Genomic DNA, 19,632 nt, shown 5'->3' on the forward strand with positions numbered 1-19,632 from the left:
CTTCTCATTTGTTATATTATTTCACATGAGGATCTTGGGAGTCTTGGGAATAAAAGAGAAGATGTCTGAAACTATGATGTACCAAAGAGCTGTGAAGGGAACTTCAATTTATTTGCTGAGAACTTTTACACTCATATCCCTCATTTTGAGACCCTACCCCTTCCCACAGCAATATTTCCTATCTCACAGAAGTTCTAGCGTCGCTTAGGGTCACCATACGTTGGAAACAACGTGGAGGCAAACAACAACAACCAAAAGGAAAGAGGACTATGGTTGAAATTTAACTGCTCATGCGGCAATAAAAGCAATCAAATCTAAACGTAAGTACATCAGTGTAACTGGATTGTTAATATTCTAACAGTGGATTTTATTCAAAAGCTATTTCCCTCCAAAGAGTGCACTATATACAGTGGGCCCTTGGTATCTGCTGAGGATTGGTTCCAGGACTTCCTATGGCAGTGATGGTGAACCTATGGCACGCATGCCAGAGGTGGCACTGTGGGCATGCATGCTGTAGCCCTATCACAGAGTTTGCCAGAGTTTCTTACTAGAAAGCCAGAAGGACGTGGCACTTTGCAATAAATAAGTGGGGTCTGGGTTGCAGTTTGGGCACTCAGTCTGTAAAGGTTCACCATCACTGCCCTATGGAAACCAAAATCCATGGATGCTCAAGTCGCATTATATATAATGGGGAAATACAAATTGCCAAAATCAAGGTTAGCTCTCTCTCTCTCTCTCTCTGTGTGTGTGTATATATATATAATATATATATGAAATATTTTCAAGCCGTAGATGATTGAATCTGTGGATAAAGAATCCATTAATATAGAGGGCCAATACACCAGATTATGTTTTAAGCTATTCATTTAGTCTTTCCATATGCATCTGCAAGATCGGGGGCGGGGGGGGGGGGAGACAAAAATATTGATGAAGAATGCAAAGCCACTCTCATTAATAATCTGTTATTTAGTGTTACACTCATCATGACAGCTGCTACAGATTAATTTTACAGTTGTTAAAGATACCCAGATCTATTTATAAAATTGCATATAGTGCCAGATGGAAGCATTGGCTAAGGAGATGATAACTTTGAGTTTCAGATTACATAGGGTCTCTAAGGGCCAAACAAAACTCTACTGTATACACATATGTGTAGTATATAGTTGTAATATTATGGGGCCTCTGGAAGTTGATACAGATTAAGTTGCCTCCACTCTGATTCCATCTCACAGGTTGCAGACTTTCACTGGGAAGTACAGGCTCTACCCTTGAATTAGTTTTTACACAAATTCTTCAATTACCAGTATCAGGGATGATGGACTCTGACCGGGCATATGATACTACCACATTGCTGAAGCTAAGAAGACCTGGGCTCCTGTCAGTGACTTAGTTGGAGAGTGCTTATGGGAACTCCAAGCATGCCACCAAGAATTCCAAGATCAAAAAACATCAAAAGATGTAACAACTATTTTATAAATCAAGCCAGTTATCCTAAATTTCAGATGCAAATAAAGGTATTCTTAGGCACTCTGATGGACTCATAGGTAACAGTGTGCAATGTTCCTATTAACTCCAAGGTGGGGTATTCAAGGGCAGTGGGGAAGGGCCTCCCTTTCAGAAAAGGCCATAACTTTCATAGAAGCTGCATACTCTGCATGAAACAGGTTCCAGTTTCCATTCCTGGCATCTCCAAGTAGGATTGGGAAAGAAGGCTATCGGAAACGCTAGAGAGCCACCAAAGTAAGTGCAGAAAATCCTCACAGCCCAATTAAAAACTAGCTAGAAACCTGTTTTAAAAGGCATTACAATAATCTAACCTGGAAAGGTATGCAGGTCTGGACTACTTCCAACCTATAAACCCCAATTCCGCTGCATCTAGAACATGATTACTTGCGGGTTCTTCTTCATGGTCTCTGTGTCTCACACAAATAGGTTTCACATCTTCTCAGAGACCCAGAGAGCTGAATAGCTTGGTGGAAGGAAACCCCATCCTTCCCTATCTACTGCACATATCCAAGAACACCAGGCTACTCCCCAGTTTCTCTTTGGCCGCCGACAGAGTGATTTCTTTCTGAGTGGTTGAGTTGCTTCCTTCTTTTCCACTTTATCTTCTTATCTTTTTTATTCTTTATTTTCTCTTATCCAACTAACAAAAAAACCCACTTACTCTACTCTGAGGATCAGATCATCTCCGCTCTGCTCTTTTCATGGCCCTCAACCTCTCTATTTAAGCTTTGGTCCACCTGTGGACAAAAGGTTTCTTTGTCCGAGGAAACATTTGAAGAACATTTGATTTAACAAAATGCTATTTGCAGAGACTTCACTTCTCAAGCTTTAAAGAACTGAGTTTTGTGACTTAAGCTTTACTGTTAGCAGTCACTTCAGCTCACAAACCAGGCTGCCAGCAAGCTTTTCTGCACCCACAACTGCATCCAAATCTCATATAGACTCTGTTGCCCATCAGAAATCTATGATGACTTCTTTACCGAAAATGACCTCCTCAATACTGACACTGAACTTATTACTGCAAATCAGAGGCAGTACAGGGTATACTCACACTATACTATTACAGTGGTATATTTCACTTATTGTCATGGCGACATCCATTGTAATCCTGGGATTTGCAGTTTAGCAGATATTAATTCTCAGCCAGAGCGCTCCTCTAGCGTCTCAGCAGACTACAAATCCCAGGCTTTCATAAGATGCAGTCATGGCTGATAAAGTGAAATCTTACTAGTATTACAATGCATTCTTCTCCATCAAGCACTCATGGCTCACCTACTGGTTGTTTTTGTTACAAATCTATATTCTTATTTAGAAATGTGTAAAAACAAGAACAGTGAACCCTTGATATCCAATGTGGTTTAGTTCCAGGACACCCCATGTATATCAAAATCTGAGGATGTTCAGGTCCCATTATATACAATGGATACTAAAATGGTGCCCCTTATAATAAATGGCAAAATACATAGAATATTTTCAAGCCATGGATGCTTGAATCTGTGGATAAAGAATCCATGGATATGGTGGGCCAACTGTGTATGGAGAACATTAGGAGTCAAACCATCATGGTGATAGGCCTACCAAAAGTCATCATTCGGTTGTTTTAATCTGATAATAAGGATTCCCAGTTATCAAATAAAACTCTATAATGTTGGCATACCCTAACACTCCCCCAGCTGAATATGAGGTGTTCATATTTAATATCTAGTGTTGACTATGACTGGAAGTCATGGGTACCTGATATATGTTTCTGGGGCTCATAATGACCCAAGGAGGTTAAAAGCCACCAGTGGTGGGTCACTTGAGTTAGGGCATGCCAGGCCTAGATAGAAGGGCAAGCACCTTGGGTTATGCCAAACATGACAGTTCCCCCCACCTGCCTATTTTGCATTTCCTATGACAAAGGATACAAAGAAAATAAAAGGAAAACATTTGTCAAGATGAACAGAGACCAGACCCCATTTTGCCTTTTTGAAGTTAACCTAAATTTCCTCTGTCTGTCCATGTCAAAGGTTTGTTTTAGGTTCTATCAATACAATTGACATCTTGGTGCTAAAAATCAGTTTTATGGTATGTTTGTCCATTCCCGGGGGGGTGGGGGAATCAAAGCTTTTTCCAAACCTTTGGGGGTACGCAAACACATGCCCTGAGGGAAGGTTTGTGCATGTGTGTGTACGTGTGTGTGTGTATCTTGCAAGCCAACATTTTAAAGGAGACATTATCATTGCTGGTGAGACTTTCCAAGCTTCTCACCTTCTGGGGTAATACTGCAGGGATGAGCAATATTGGTGAGGTTCAACAACGTACTCTAGGCTTTAAAGGGCAACATCCATTCATATACGCTCCGCTAAGTGTGGTACTGGTGTTCTAAACTGAGGTAGGGTAGGTACCAATTGTACAACTGACTTCAACACACTGATTCTATAAGAGAGAAAACCCTGGCAAAATCGATTTATAATCTGAGGTCTGCTTGCTTGCACTATGGCCGCTATTTAATCTGTACTCCAAAAGCACAGTTGGGGAAGCTGACTTGAGTGATATATACTGTAAGACTAGTGTGTGTCAAACAATATACCTGCAGAGTTCCTTTAACAGAGCAGAAGGTCCACAACACACTGCAGAAATAATCCACTTTGAGGCTACTGGAACTGCCCTGGCTCAGTGCTAGGGAATCCTGGGAATTGTAGTTTATTGTGATACCAGAGCTATCTATGAGAGAGAAAATTCAATGTTTCACAGAACTACAGTCCCTAGAAGTCCCTAGCAAAAGCCATTATAGGACCAAAACACACTGGCTTAATAAGTCTCACAGAACTACAGTTCTCAGAAGTCCTTAACATTGAGCCAAGACAGTTAAATTATTTTTATCATTACATTTTCTTTATAAAGCATTATAAACTTGCTGTGCAATGTGTTGTTAAAGTGGTCCCTAAGAGGTCTGCTCTGAGGCGACGGGACAGAGGTCCATTCTGAGGCCCCAAATAAAGAAAAAGCCATTACAATACAATTCTCTAGAACTGAGCCAGAGCAGTTAAAGCAGTCTCAAGGTGGATTATTTCTCCAGTGTGTTTTGGACCAAAGATAACTGGGCTAAGGCATCAGACTAGAACCCACAAGATGCCTACTGTATACATTTATTTTTTTGCACTGATGTGGCGACAACCACAAATGTCATTAAACCAAAAGATAGTGAAAGAATTATGAACAAGAATTTTGTTTTTGCTGAAACTGTTTTATTGTATCAAAAAGTTCCAAAATATTATCTAAGCTTTATTTTGTTACCTTACTTTGTCATACTTAAAGAATAAAAAAATAAGAAAAATTTTTTATAACTCTTCAAAATATATTTCTATTCCATTCTTTGCAAGAGCAAAACAGCAGCTTCAGTTAAGAGGAGCTGCTAGTGCAACACAATATGTTTACTGCTGCAGTTCACCAAAATAGTTTTGGACACTTCCAGCAATAAAATGCAATTTTATCTGTGTTTAAATCTTGGGAACTGCAATAGGAAAGAAAGGCACAAGTACATGAGGAGAATTACAAAGACTTAGATTTCATTAACTCCAACAGGACATAAGAATATGTTGGAACTACTGTACATATTAAACAGATACATAACAATATGAACAAACTGATCAGGTGCTGTGCATTGCTAAGGCACTCACTCTTCATCTTCTCCTTCATCACCTTTATGATGGAAATTCAGAGTGGTTTGCCCCCTCTCTGGATCTGACATCCGGAGGATTCGAACAAGCTTGCTGGATGGCAATGAACTAGATACAAAAAAAGAGGCAATGTAGTCATGGCTTCTCCATACAATATTTTTACATTTAAATCATGCCAATTCTACAGTTAGAGCTTAGCTAGAAGGGACTAGGTACAAGAATTAAATTATAAATGTAACTGAAAGTAGGGATTTTTTTTGTATCACAATTCTGCCTTTGACTTTCCTTTCAGGAAATAAAAATGATATTTCCAGCATAAACACTTATTAAAGCATCAAATTAGCTTCTCTACTTTTTTGGGGGGGCAGTTTGAGTTTTTCTTTTTGACATCACAGGTCTCCCAGTAAGCCTCTGAGATTCAAGCTTAAAATTAAGAACAAAGAAACAAAAGTGTATTTTACCTTGCACACAAGGACAGTAAAAAGAGAGAAAACACCTGTATTAATATCCCTTGACAATTCAAAATACAAACAGCTGCTTTTGATGCCCTATAAACTTAAGACCCACATATGGCTTTTATTTCCACTCTATTTTAAAAGCTCTAATATTCAAAACAGATTACCTCATGTTCTGTGGGGTAATAAAAATAAATTGCCGGTGACTCTGAGAATTTGCCATCTGAAGCAGCATGTCCATTGAAATTCTCCTGTTAACCATGTCCTTAAAGATATCAAAAGATGCAATATGTCAATGTATTTTCATAAACACATTTTATTCTAATTTAATAACACAATGCCATGCCTTAGGTGAGAGTTGAGAGAGAATGAAATGACGTGCACTGTTGTGTTCAAAACGTATTCCAACACCATTCCCTTTTAATCCATTCATTCTCTAGCAACCTATAAACTAAACATTTTACTTTTTGGCTGTTACCATTAGTTCTGACATTTTTTACTTCCACTCTTGAGAAACACTTTCCTGTTGTTAAGAATGGGCAAATACTAAGTTTCTGGTTGTAGCAGTGTAACATCATATTAAAAGCAACTAGAAGAAAGCTTTCACTTCTTGAATATATCACCACCTCCCTCCACCTCCTAGTGGAAAATGAGCTCAGTTTCTACCTTCTTCAAAGAGGGAGCATTGGTGGTATAGTGGTTGTGTTGGTAGTATAGTGGTTAGCATAGCTGCCTTCCAAAGAGAGGGAGATCTTTTGCCCTCATAGACTGAGCCCAAAATAACAATCCATTACACAACAGAACAAAACTGGTTAAAAATCAGCTGGCTTGCTAGACTAAAGAACAGAACAGGGCAGTGTAAAATGCAAGAGGATATCATTGTCAGGCCCTGCCCTGTCTAAGACCTCCTTTCTCCAAGGTGAACAGTCAGTCAAGATTTGTGTATGTGGGACAGGAAAAAAAACGGTGTGAGCTTACAATGTACCAAAAATTAGACCACACACACCATCCCAGATTATGACACTCCACCTCACGTTATCGTCATTCTTTGCAGTAGCTTCTTTCAAGCACTGGATTTTGACGTGAATCCTCACTTTATCATGAGACTTGAAAGTGTATTCAGACGCTTAAGCACATGTCCTGTACAACAAATGTTTTCTCCCTTGAATCTAAAAATCTATTTCTTCTTGAATCTCCACTCCACTCAGGCAGCCTTAAACAGATTACTATCACAACCTAACATACATGCTATTAAGCAACATTGTAAAGGCATTTGTAGTTCTCAATACTGTAATAATTTCCAAGAAATATTAATTTGCAAAACAGCTCCATGGTAGCTTATTATTTTAAAAGGCAATGTTGTTAATGCACATTTCATTATGTTATTCTTTTATTTTTCTGTATATTTTGTTAGTTTAATAAAACTAGTTTTGTGGACTGCTTTTTTTTAAGCAAAAGGAGTAAGGTAGATACTGAACTACTAAGGTAGTAGTATTCTTCCCTGAAAACTAATACATTTTATTTCATATTTCTCTTAAAAACTGGTAAATGATTAACCATTCAGTAATTATACAAGTGTTAACAAATTCAGCAAACTATACCATATATACGTCAAATTCATCCAAGCATCTGAAAGGAGATTCTGCAATGGACCAGAGTGAAAGGATGAAGCAAACTGTAGAGAAGGAACGTTCACCTCCAGATAAAGATTTCATATCATCTAGAGCAGCCTTGTTTGCTTCCCCAGGCTGGACCTTAAGGAGATAGAGAAATCAAACTGAAACAACAAAATAACTAATAAATAAATAAATACATACATATCCTGGAAAAGACAAGATTTCCCTAACAAATGCTTGAATTCAAGAAAATAAGTATCAAACTTTACTGTGAAGGTTCCTTCTGTTTATGAAGATTCCTCCCAACAATTTCTGGAGCTAGGGCTTCTAGGGCAAGAATAGGCTTGTTTGCTTATATTCTATGGTCTTCCTCAAGAGTCTAATATGGGAAATAAAGTGCGGAAGGATGCTAAAAATTAACCACCATAGTAAAATTCTTCTGCTCTTTGGATGCCTCCACTGTCTCCTTCCTTGCTATCCATTTTAACCCTCTCTCTTTCTCTGTATCTGCATGCATACATGAGGTGGCCTAATGGTGTATGGTATTGGGATTTATCTTTCTACTAATACTCTACAACAAGCTCCAGAATACTTTACAAAGTTTTCCTTCTATAGCAGTTTACAGGACTTACCACTATTTGGCATTATCTGTAGGACATTGGGGTTTCATGTGCAGGCAAAGACTCAACTATTAGAGGGAGCCTGTCTTTTCTTCCCCATATAGCTCAATGGAGGATCCTATCTGGCTTTAGGTCCCCTTCTGCTGATTGTTGTCAGTATAGCATCTTTAGTTACCGATTTCCAAAGCCTGCTTGTAACGCAATTAGATGTAGGCTGAGTTTTTTAAAAAAACCTCTAAAAACTGGTATAAAGCTGGAGAACCAAAGTCTACCTGCTCAATGAAGTATATAGAGGGAAGATGTTACTTCCTCCTAGGATAATCAGAAGCTTCTAGATGTCCTGACATCATAAGAAGATGGAATTAACCATTTCAGGATGGCCTCCACAGTGAGGACAGGTTGCATACTTGTTACTGTAGTTCTTCCAGTGGCCATCTGTATACTTATAGAAATGGGTTATCTGTGCTTGCTAATTGCACCATTTGGAACCTTCTAGAGTTGTTATGCAAGTTTTCTGGTCATAAGTGCATGCACTCGCTTGGTGCCTTATAGAGCTCTTCCTGCGAATTTCTCTCAGCTCCATGGATACCACAACACCGGCACCCAAGGAGCTGAGGAGAAGCAAGACATGATAAGGGGAGGATGGGCAGTGTTCAGGAGTTTATAGATGACCACTTGAAGAACTGAAGTTACAGGTATGCAACCTGTCCTCCTTCATCAAGGTTTCTGTGATGCACACAAATAGCAGATAGCAAGCCACAAGATGGGACAGTCATGCAGATTCACCAAATGATATTTCAAACATGAGAACACTGCCCTCCCAAAGGCAGCATCAGTTCTGGTTCAAGTGTCCAGTCTGTAATAGGAAATAAAAGTCAGAGGTTGTGACCACACCGCAGTTCAGCAGACATAATCTAATGGTATGCCACTCAGGAAGGCAGAAGATGCAGCTACTGCTCTAGTCAAGTGTCCATAGAGGTTCCTTCCTGACCAGTTCATAAGCTAGGTGGACTGCAAAAACTATCTATTATGAAAAACATTGTGCTAAAACCATCAGCCCTCATTTTGAAGAACAACAGAAAATGAAAGTCTCTGGCTCATAGGGGAACCCAAAGTCCTATGACACAGAAGGCTAAAGCTCATCTAATGTCCAATGAGTGAAGAGGTCTCTCCAAATTGGATGTTGGATTTTGCATGAAGGCAGAACAAGACAATATCTTTGTTGACATGAAAGGAAGAAACAACTTTTGGTAAAAACGAAATTTAAGCTCAGTCTTATCCCAGTGGAAGCCTAAGTAGGGTTGCTCAACCCAGAGAGCCCAAAGCTCCCCAACTCTCCTGACAAAGATTATGACTACCAAGAAGGTCACACGAAGTCATAATTTTCTAGGGTTTCCAAGATAACTGGGACAATATCAATTCAAGAATTTGTGCAGGGATTGGTCCTGAAATTGGCAGATGCAAGTTCCAATAACTCTTCATCAGGGGAACCTGGAAACATGATGGTCTTCTGTTAATCTAGAAAGAAGAGGGGATGGCAGTGACATAGCATTTGAGAGATGAAAGGGAGATGCCCTTTTCGAGAGGAAGAGAAGGAACTTGAGAACAGCTGGAAGTGGAGCAGGAATTGGAGAACATTCTTAGTCCAACACAAAGGATAAGAATTTCCTCTATTTGTAGGTGTAAGAACAGTGGGTGTAAGGTCTATGTGCTGCCTTGATGAGCGCTTGAACAGTACTTGGTAGGCATGTTAGAGGAATAACCTCCATGAAGTCTATCTGAGAGTTCCCAGATTTAGATGCAGCACCCATCCCTTGTGAATGATGAGAAGATAGTCAGGATCTGATTTGCTGCCAATAATTCAAGAAAAATGTTTGATTCCGTAATCAAATAGTAAAAAGCAATCAACAAAGAAAATGGAAGATTACTTACAGTAATTGAGAGTTTTTCATTCTTGTGGTCAAATTTCATTTTTCCAGAAAATGATCTTTGACTTAGCAGGGAGTGAAAGTAGCACTTGCATCGCACTGTAAGGAATCTTTAGAATGAAAACATTAAAGTTACCAATGGAAACTGGAAATATATTTACAATGTTATGGGTAGGGGGTCTACTTCTTAAACAACAATTTAGAGGTACTCAATTTTTCAGTTTTATTCAATAAACTAAAAAAAGTTCAATTTCTGCATCTGCTCCAAAAGGATGTTATTATATCAAGGTATAATGAGACATCACTTGCTCGTGTAAGCAGCACCTTCATGGGGAAGCGTTTCAATAACTAGTTCCCCATTTCATCCAAACAAGGGAACAATGGTTACTAGTGTAAGCCAGGGTATTAATTTAATACTGTATGTTAACTTCTTTCAAAGCTAGTAACTGTTACCCAATTCCAACCATGTTAGAAAACATGGTTACAAGTTTCCTGATATGTTTGCTTGCGCCGCAAATGGATAAACGAAAGATCTATAATATGTGCAGGCAAAAGGCTCGCCATCCTGTTTAGGATAGCTACCTAATCATTATGAAACCTGTCCTACTGCAATTGCAACCTTGTTTCAAATGACTATATAAAACCAGTTTACTCCTTTACATCACACAACATTTATCTGAAGAGCTACATGTCAGTGGTAATATTTTTTGAAGAACAACAGTAATGAAAACATTTAGCCTCCATAAATTTACAGAGAGAAATGTAGCAGGACGGAGCTACACAGTGGCCACCCTAGTGTTGGTGTTACCCAGTGTGGGTGCCTGGTGCTGCTGGGGGGACAACACCCTGGTGCTTTGGCTTGCTTGACCCAGAGTGTTAGGGTAGAGAGGAAAGGAAGAAGGTGCGTAGGCTCACTCCTCTTTCTCTGCCACTGTGGTCCCTTTGAGAGCCTCAGCAGCAGAGAAGTGGCGGACCCTGGCAGCAGTTCTGCATGCCCCCTCACAGCAGGTGGAGGGACCAATCAGTATCTACCCTCTTTTGAGGTGTCACCTTGTGTACGCCACACCCCAACATGCCATCAGTGGAGCCACTCCATACAATATTATAAGCCATTCAGGTTTCCATCTGCATTTCTCATAAGAGATTATCACATGGGGAAAAGAGGGCGTAAAGTGGAGAGCTCCCATCTTTACGCAGTCATTATCGTGTCACACTTATCCCATCCATCTCCCATCAGTGAAGTGGAATGGTCCTGTCACTTTGTATTAACAGGAATTTCCATTAATACAAAGTGACGAGGGCCATTCCACTTCACTGATGGGAGAAGGACGGAATAAGCGTGACATCGTCTGATAATCTTCATGCAACTGCACAACAAGGATGGGAGTGATCGGCTTCCTCTCCTCTTTTTCCCCATGTGATAATCTCCATAGTTTCTTTTGGGACTACTAGTAAAGCTGTGAAATTTCAAAGGCTAAAATTATACACTCTGTCTCAACAACAACAAAAACCTCTCCTTGTAGCATGGAGGAATGGAAGGAAAATAAGCTCCCAGTATGGGATGTCATACCACAACAGCATTTACACACAGTATCTTAACAGTTGACATCTAGTACTTCAGCTTATTCAGTAGAGCTCCTGGCAAAATGTATAAGATATTTGAACAGCAATGATATCCCACAACCAAAAGCATAAAAGTACTTTTGTTTTCTGATTCGTCAAACTGGTTCTTTTTAACACGAAGCAGAAAAAAACACCAAATATGTTATCAAGGAACAAGAGTTCTCTACTATCAATGGGCTAGAGTGTTATGTTTTGTTTTAAAGTATATGCTCCCTGTGCCTCTGCCCCAGGCCTTCCCCAAAAGTTCCTGGATTCAACCAAAAATGTGTTGTTGGTGTTGTTTTAAAAAAGCTTGTTTTTCACCATAAAATGGGAAATCGTTGTTCCTGGGGGTCGCAAGATATAAGTGGACTGTGCTTCATAAACCAGATGAAGAATCCAAATGTACAAGTGGAAGTGATTTTCATTTGTAATTTTCAGTTAATCTTCATCCATAAATGGTGGGAAAATGATGCAGTCTAGACCACCATGGGGAATTAAATTGAACCCATGCATAACATGGTTGTCCACTATTCTAGCAAACACATAACACTTACCTTCTAAAATTCTCATAAGCTTTGAATCTCTCAACCATCACCTCGTCCACTAATCTAATGAATTTCTTCAGACCTTTGACTTTCCTTTCTGCAGTCTGATATTTTTCTTTTGCTTCTTGAAGTTGCCTGCATGTTAATAACAGGTGTCAAGAATATTTAGCTTCAAATTATTATTTACATATTAAGGTACCCTAAAGAGCCTTGTTGCAACACCAAAAAAAAGTCTCTCTAGCTTGGACAATGTGAGATGGAGTACCGGGGACTACAAAATGAGGACATTAGCCAAAATGATAATGTTCATCATCGTCGTCGTCGTCATCAACGCTATCAAGTGTAACAGCTACTTGTCTGCATGACTTTAAGTGGAGGGGGGGATGATCAAATATATTAATAACAGCAAAATATAACTTCATATTCAGAGGAAATTTCTAACAATAGGACTACTGACCATGACTGTTTTTGATTCCTAAAACACTTGGATAGCAACTGATAGAGATCAAGAATGACTAACTAGTTCAGAGGTGGTCAGCTTCCATGGGTTAGGGCCACATCCTCCCCTACAAGATCCTAGAGGCCATCCTTGAGTGGAGTTTTTATGCCTCCATCCTATCTGAAATTTTTTTGGACCAACCTCCATCCCCAAAAAATTCCCCAGCCTGCAGAGGATACAACTGGTCATACTGTTGAACCCAAACTGCTCCCACTATCCGATTTAAGCCCTACGGGACTTTTTTCACAAATGAAAATTCCTATTTTTCACAGCTGATTCCTATTTTTAAAAAAAATAGGGAAGAGCCTAATATATGCTGGAGCAGGTGAGAAAAGGGGGAAATAGTCAGTTATGCTTGGAGGACTTCGACTCATGGTGACCCTGTGGATGAGACTTCTTCAAGTCCCACTGTCCTCAACCACTCTGTTCAGGTACTACAAGGCCAGGCTTCTTGACCAGTCTACTACTGATTTCCTGACTGCAGTCTCTGTTTTGATGAAGATTTGATCTAAGATATAGGAACTCTTTGACTAGTTCAATTTTCTCAGTGTCTAGGATGAATCTTCTGTGATCTTCTGTGGTCATTATTTTTTATTTTTAATATTCAGCTTTAATCCAACCTTGGAACTTTTGTCCATCACCTTCTTAAGTAACTGCTCCAGGTCTCTGTTGGTATTTACTAGTACTATTGTGTTGTCTGTGTATCTTAGGGTTGTTGATGTTCCTTCCTCCTATCTTCACTCCTCCTGCCTTGGAGTCTAAGCCTGCTCTGCACTCTGCATATGGTTTTTTTCTGCATAGAACTTGAACAAATAGGGTGATAAAATGCAGCCTTGTCTGACCCCTTTGCTGACTGAGAACCATTGTGTTTCTCCATATTCTGTTCTGATGGCTGCCTCTTCTCCTCAGTACAGACTCCGCATCAAGGCAATCAGATGTTGTGGCACACCCATTTCTCTTAATGCAATTAATCACTTTTCATGATCTATGCAGTCAAAGGCTCCCCTGATGAAGAGTTATTGGAACTTGCATCTGCCAATTTCAGGACCAATCCCTGCACAAATTCTTGAATCAATAAAGCATATGCAGATTTTCTTCTGGAATTCCCTGGTATGCTCCATTATCCAACATATGTCTGCTATGAAATCTTTTGTGTCTCCTTTTTTATGGATAAGTATATATATTGCTCATTTCCAGTCTGTGCACCACTACTTTGTTTTTCATATTTGTTGGCAGATTTAAAGCTGAACTTGATTCTCTCTCTGTAAATTGCAGCGGTTGAACAGGTATGGCATCTGTTCCTGGTGATTTAATCTTTTCAACTGCTTTTAGAGTGGCTTCCACTTCATTTTGGCCTTTTCAGTGGTGGCCCCACAGATGTGGAATGATCTACCCGAGGAGCTCCATCTGACAACCCCCCTAGAAACATTCAAAAAGAGGGTAAAACTCTTTTTTGTCAAGCCTTCCCCCCTGAAGAATGAAGTTATCTACCCTGTTGCCATCGATTCCCTGCTTACCATTGAAGGCGAATGATTGTGATTAGAGTTCTGTAATTGTATGGTTTTATTATGGGATTTTATCCTTTTATGAAATGTCTGTATGGTTTTAATTGTCTGTACACCGCTTTGATTTGTGGAAAAGTGGTATATAAATAAAATTTATTATTATTATTATTATTATTTTCCAAAATTTGAGGTTCATCTTCATAAATGTCTTCTTCCTATGCATCACTCATCCTTTCACATTTTTATGTAGCACTTTTGTGTATTCTTTCTATCTTTTTAAAATTTCATCATGGTCATGTATTATGCTCCTCTTCTGATCATAAATCACCCCATCCTTGTTTTGAATTTCTCTCTGAATTCTTGGATTTTGTAAACAAGGTCTCTTGATCTTCCTTTTTTGTTGTTGGCTATTTCTCTGTATTGATTGGTGTAATTCTCTTTATTCTTACATACTAAATGTTGGGCTGTAACATTCAAGGTTCTGATGGTGTTTCTGTCTCCCCCTCCTTTTTCTTCTTTCCTTAACTGCTTGAAGCATTTCGTCTGACATTCATTGAAGGACTGGGATGTGGGAGCTACTAGCCATTTATTGGTGAATTTTTTTGCGAGTGGTAAGGGTCAGAATTTTTGGGAACTTCAAAATCAGCACTGAATGCCAAATGACATTTGCAGATCACACTGTGCCAATTCCAGGACTAGATGAAGTCTTAGTTTGGAGTGTATCGTCATAAATTTCTTCTTCCTATGCACCATTCATCCAATGGATTCTTCCTAACTGCGTCTTCATATTCAGTGGAAGCAAGGAATTGTTTTATATAAGCATTCTCTATTGTCCCTCAACTGCCAGAAGACAATTTGAAAAATATTTTAAAATACAACCATTAAAACAAATTGTCCACCAGAGTCAAGGCAAACCGGGATTTTACAGGCTTCCAGAACCGAGTCAGTACCATAAAAGAATATTAAAACACTCCTGTTTTAATTCATCACAAAAGGGAGGACATTGAGAACTCCAACTCTGATCTGACACATTCATATAGATTGGAAATCTTTCACATATTTTTACTGTTTGGGTTTTTCATGTCAGGGCCAACACCTAGAAACGCAAATCTAAAAGCAGTTGCAAAATATATTACCTATCAATATTAGTCAAAAAACCTGCCAGTGCATTTAGTTACCATAAAGATAAGGCCCTTTCAATCTTATCCAGCCCTGTATTTCTGCTACACGGAAATATTTTAACATTCTAAGAATACTTATCTACCAAGAACCTAACAGTGATACCCCCAGGATTTTATTATCTATATCAATAGTATCAAATGAATAGAAATTAAAGAAAGAAGAGTGCATAGCTTCTTATTCCTTCTTACCCCACCATTTATATTTACCTTATTATTTCTTCTCTATCTCCAGTACGCTGTCTTTCTGAATTTATTTTTTCTTTCAAGCGATTCATTTCTGTAACAAGACTTTTATAGGTTCTATTTACTTCTATTCGTTCTGGATGGATTTTTGATGCCTTTGCAATCAATTCCTAATGAACATGTTAAAATGTGGCAAAGATTACTTCCCTTTCATTCTGTACATTTTGCCTGAAAGCTGTATAACATTATTTTTAGAAATCCACATTATTTAAACACCTCCAATCTGTAAAGAACAGAGTTTTTTCCCTCCTGCAGTTCCTAGAATAATATTTAATGAGAAATAATTTACTTATTCTCTGACAGTAATCCATTCGACTGTCCAGAATAAACCAGCATTCTCTCCATGAGAGCTTACCTAAAGTCACACAGTAAGTTCACAGTTAAGACCAGATTTAAACTCTGGTTCACAGCTTACACTATTGGCTACTACAAATATTCTCTATTCTGCACCATGAAGAAATTAATATGTCTTCATCCTCAGAGAAAAGCTAATGCAAACATAAGATAAACTAAGTTAATACCTGTATAATTTAAACTCAAAGCACAAATATAAAGCGCCTGGCTGAAGATTCTTATGATACAGGTTGACGCATCCCTCCTTCAGAAATCTGAAAACTTACAAAACCCTAAACTTTTTGCTACTAGCCGTCCACTTCTGCCTCAACGTAGCAGTTGCAGCACTCCTGCTTGTTTGTCTCTCAGACCCCCAAGCCACAGTTTGAGACTTAGGCTTGAAACAGATGGGCAGACGGAGGCGGCTTCCAACCCCTCCGTGGGGCAAGGCATTTACAAGACACATGCCCCAAAGTGCTTGGAAGCTGCCTCGGTGCCACCTATGGTGCAGCTCTTTTCCACTCCTTGCCGCAGTCTATTTGGCCAGACCCCAAATGGTGATCGGGCTCGGAGAAGCTTATGGCTACTTCTTCCTGTCTGTCTGTTTAGCCCCTTAAACACCATAATATTCACCTGTGATAGTTTTGTGTATTTCTATACAGGTTTTTTGTTTTTGTTTTTGCAGAAAAAGCTGTTTCTTATCCAGTAAAACCTAAAATTAGGCACAGCTATGTAAAATTTGCATGTAGTTGATTTACATAGAAAACATTTTTTACAGACTTAAGAGCATTTTCTATGCAGAAAATAATATTTTTATGCAGATATATTTTCTGTGTAGAAAGTGCTATTTTCTTTGTGAAACATAAATATGCTAATTGTATCCAGAATAAATCCCAAATAAGGATCAAAAACTAGCTCTCACTTCAATTGAGCAATCTGCAAAAACTCTGATATGCTTCTACTCTCATCAACAGGGTACTCATGCAACACTAAACAAACCATTTGACCAACAAATCTGAAAGGGGAATGAATCCTGCTAGCACACAAGCAATGCATTCTGAAACTATGTCCTAATCACCATGATTCATTAGCTTGTGCTAATGAAAATCAGCTCCAGAAAAGTCTAAAGAGATGTAAATAGAAGCAAACAAGTCTACTTACACATACACACACACACATCATTTAGTGGACATTTTACTAATAAATAAAAATACATCAAATTAAAGAGATGAATTACCTCTAATTCTTTCTCTTTGGCAGCTAGATCTTTTTTACGCTTATTTATTGACTCCACGTGTGCTTTCTCTTTGTCTTCATAATGTCTCAAATTATTTTTACATTGTTGCAGTTCACAATCAGCTTCATTTGATCTTTCCTGTTAAGAACAATTTAATATGAAATGTATACTATTTTGTTAACATCCAAATGGTACTCAAAGTATTAATGACTTAAGTTCAGTTATTCATACAATTACATATCTAATACAACTACTGTAAACAGGGGTAACAAGTGTAGCTGTTGTTATTGCTGTGCCTCCAAGACATTTTTGACTTACGGCAGCCCTAAAGTGAAACTATGGCCCGGGACAGGCGGGCTCTTTGTGGCGTGACGGCAACGCAACTAGAGTTAGGGACCACACAGCAACCACATGGTCCCTAACCCTGGCACATTCTGGCGGCGCTATAATGGCGGTGCCCTGTGTACATGGGCGCCATCATTATGATGTAACGGACGCATAACATCTACACATCGCACAGTGCCAGTTACATCATGAGTGCGCCATTGGCGCACTCACAACATAACTATGGCAGAGGAAAAAGAACGCAGTTTTTCCAGATTCTTTTTCTTCCTGAGTGAAGCCGTGCAGTTTGGCGGCTGTAGCTTCCCTCCGGAGGAAATTAGGCTGCCGCCAGCCTGGACTTACCAACAAGTATGTACCGGGCGTATCACAGTTTTTTTTTGCTAAGTTTCTTCCTAAGGGGCTTGCCATTGCTATATTCTTATATCTATTAGAAAATGAAATGATCAACAACAAAAACTATAATAGCTTTTGGTATCATAAATACTGCCAAAATAAACTATTATACTGATCTGGGCAACTCTGCTGAGGGTATTATAAGGGCCTGAGCAAAAGGGGCAGGAAAAGGTGTCTCAATTCTGTTCTTTCCAAAAGCGGATTGAAACCCCACTGTCCACCAGGCCTGCTCCCAAGGCAAGCCGAATACGCATGGCCTGACCGCATGGCGCAGCATCAAGCCATGCCACTGGATTTTTTGTCTCCTCAGCATGAATGTGCACTGTCCTACAAACACACTACCTGCAATTTCCAAGTACCTCCCATGTCCATCCAAATGCCATCCCACTGGATGGCCACACCTTTGACCAGCCACACAGTCATACATGTGATGCTCTGCCTGTACAGGACATTGGTGCGAACAATCATGGAAGTCTCCTATAGATGCCACCTTCACACTCCTTCACTCCATGCACCTAAGTTGTAATTAAATCCATTGGAGTTCCCGCACTTTCATTTTTTTGCTTTGCTGCAGTGCTGCACAGGCGTCCTGCAGGCAGAAAAATGAATATTTTCCGAGCTAAGCTGGAGTATCCCGCTTCTTTTTACTCCAGTTTTTAGCCACGGAGTGCAACTTTGTTTCAGTTTCCACCTGCTTTAAAGGCATGCATCAAGTAAACACCTGTTTCATGCCCATGGTCCAAGTTCTACAGGGACTGAAAATAAAATGTTGCTATATTTTATTCAGGGGAAACTGGATTTAGTTTTAATTTAGATTTACCACAATTAACAAAGCCTATGATAAAGAAGCTTCGTTTTACTAAATCTTTTTTACACCTGCCCAACCCCCTTTCTCTTTGCCCTCTATCAGTTTTAGAGGTCTATGCATATTAAACATTCTAACAAGAGTCAAAAACCATCTATACACATCATCATAAGATCATAGCTAAGTATGTCCTTTAAATCCTTAGTCAAAAATTTTTTCCCCGACCCAGGCATTTTTTGACCCAGGCAGGCCAGAATACTGAATAAAAATCATTTTAGTTAAAGATGCAATGCACAGGAATACATTTAACAGTTAACTGAGGAGTAAAGCAGATGGTCAGGAAGAAGTTTACAGCGCTTTATAAATAAAGGTTAATAATAAGTGGCTTCCAGCTACTCTGGCCACAACTGGGCTGGGACTACAGAAACCACATGGCCCGCTTCCAAAGCAGGCCACTGCCACAGGTCTCAAACCGCACCAGCCAGGAGTCAGTCTAAACCGACTCTTTTTTGCAATGGTAGTGGGTTCATTTTTGAGATGTCAGAGTTGCTTCCGGAAGCTTTAGGGCCGTGCGTCATCTAAATGCCATGTCCTCAAAGCAGCTGGAAGTCACCTCTTTTGGCCTGTGTTTTCCGGGCCCGAATTAACCTGTACATTATGGGTTTTGGAGTTTGGCTCCACAGAAGGCTGTACAGTACTGAATTAATTTATTTCACATTTTCAATTTTCTGATACTGAGCCACTGAGCCACAAATAAGTCATACCACTAGCACAGGATGCAACAACCACTCAATTTAAAAATGCAGTCTGTTTTATTCACACTTTTAAAATCCTCAAAACTAATGTTTATCTTTCACATATAACTGTGTGTGTTCGTGCGTATGTGCTTGTGTAGTACCTTGAATGGAACTGCTTCTTCTTGCATTTGAAGGATTTTTTCTTTAATTGCTACCAATTTCTGTTCTGCCTCTTGCTGAACAAATCTCAGTTCCTCCATTTTCTTCTTCTGGGCATTTGTAGTCTCCTTAACAGCTTCCATCCTCAGCCTGTTACTTTTTATTTCTTCCTCCTATAAAAATACTTCCAAGTTATTTTCAAACTCCTCTGAACTGCTGGTCATGAAATTGGGTTTCAATTGATCCAAGACAATATCA

At 39.3% G+C, this 19,632-nt stretch overlaps 1 protein-coding gene across 5 annotated transcripts in view; it reads right to left on the bottom strand.

The window, feature by feature from the left end:
- Nucleotides 1-4,714: 4,714 nt before the first annotated feature.
- SMC6 (structural maintenance of chromosomes 6) overlaps nucleotides 4,715-19,632 on the bottom strand; it is a 59,471-nt gene continuing 44,553 nt past the window's right edge. For 4 of the 5 annotated variants that reach the window (XM_042472152.1, XM_042472170.1, XM_042472161.1 and 1 more), the window contains exons 21-28: nucleotides 19,377-19,547; nucleotides 16,936-17,073; nucleotides 15,330-15,475; nucleotides 11,947-12,072; nucleotides 9,792-9,897; nucleotides 7,225-7,377; nucleotides 5,791-5,888; nucleotides 4,715-5,276 (exon numbers count right to left, since the gene is read on the bottom strand). In XM_042472152.1, coding sequence (XP_042328086.1) covers nucleotides 5,165-5,276; nucleotides 5,791-5,888; nucleotides 7,225-7,377; nucleotides 9,792-9,897; nucleotides 11,947-12,072; nucleotides 15,330-15,475; nucleotides 16,936-17,073; nucleotides 19,377-19,547 — 1,050 coding nt within the window. In that variant the 3' untranslated portion in view covers nucleotides 4,715-5,164. Of the gene's footprint in view, nucleotides 5,277-5,790; nucleotides 5,889-7,224; nucleotides 7,378-9,791; nucleotides 9,898-11,946; nucleotides 12,073-15,329; nucleotides 15,476-16,935; nucleotides 17,074-19,376; nucleotides 19,548-19,632 lie in introns of those variants that run through there. The other variant, XR_006104444.1, reaches the window with a different exon arrangement.

Source organism: Sceloporus undulatus, chromosome 1 (genome assembly GCF_019175285.1).
Source record: "Sceloporus undulatus isolate JIND9_A2432 ecotype Alabama chromosome 1, SceUnd_v1.1, whole genome shotgun sequence".
Classification (NCBI taxonomy): domain Eukaryota; kingdom Metazoa; phylum Chordata; class Lepidosauria; order Squamata; family Phrynosomatidae; genus Sceloporus; species Sceloporus undulatus.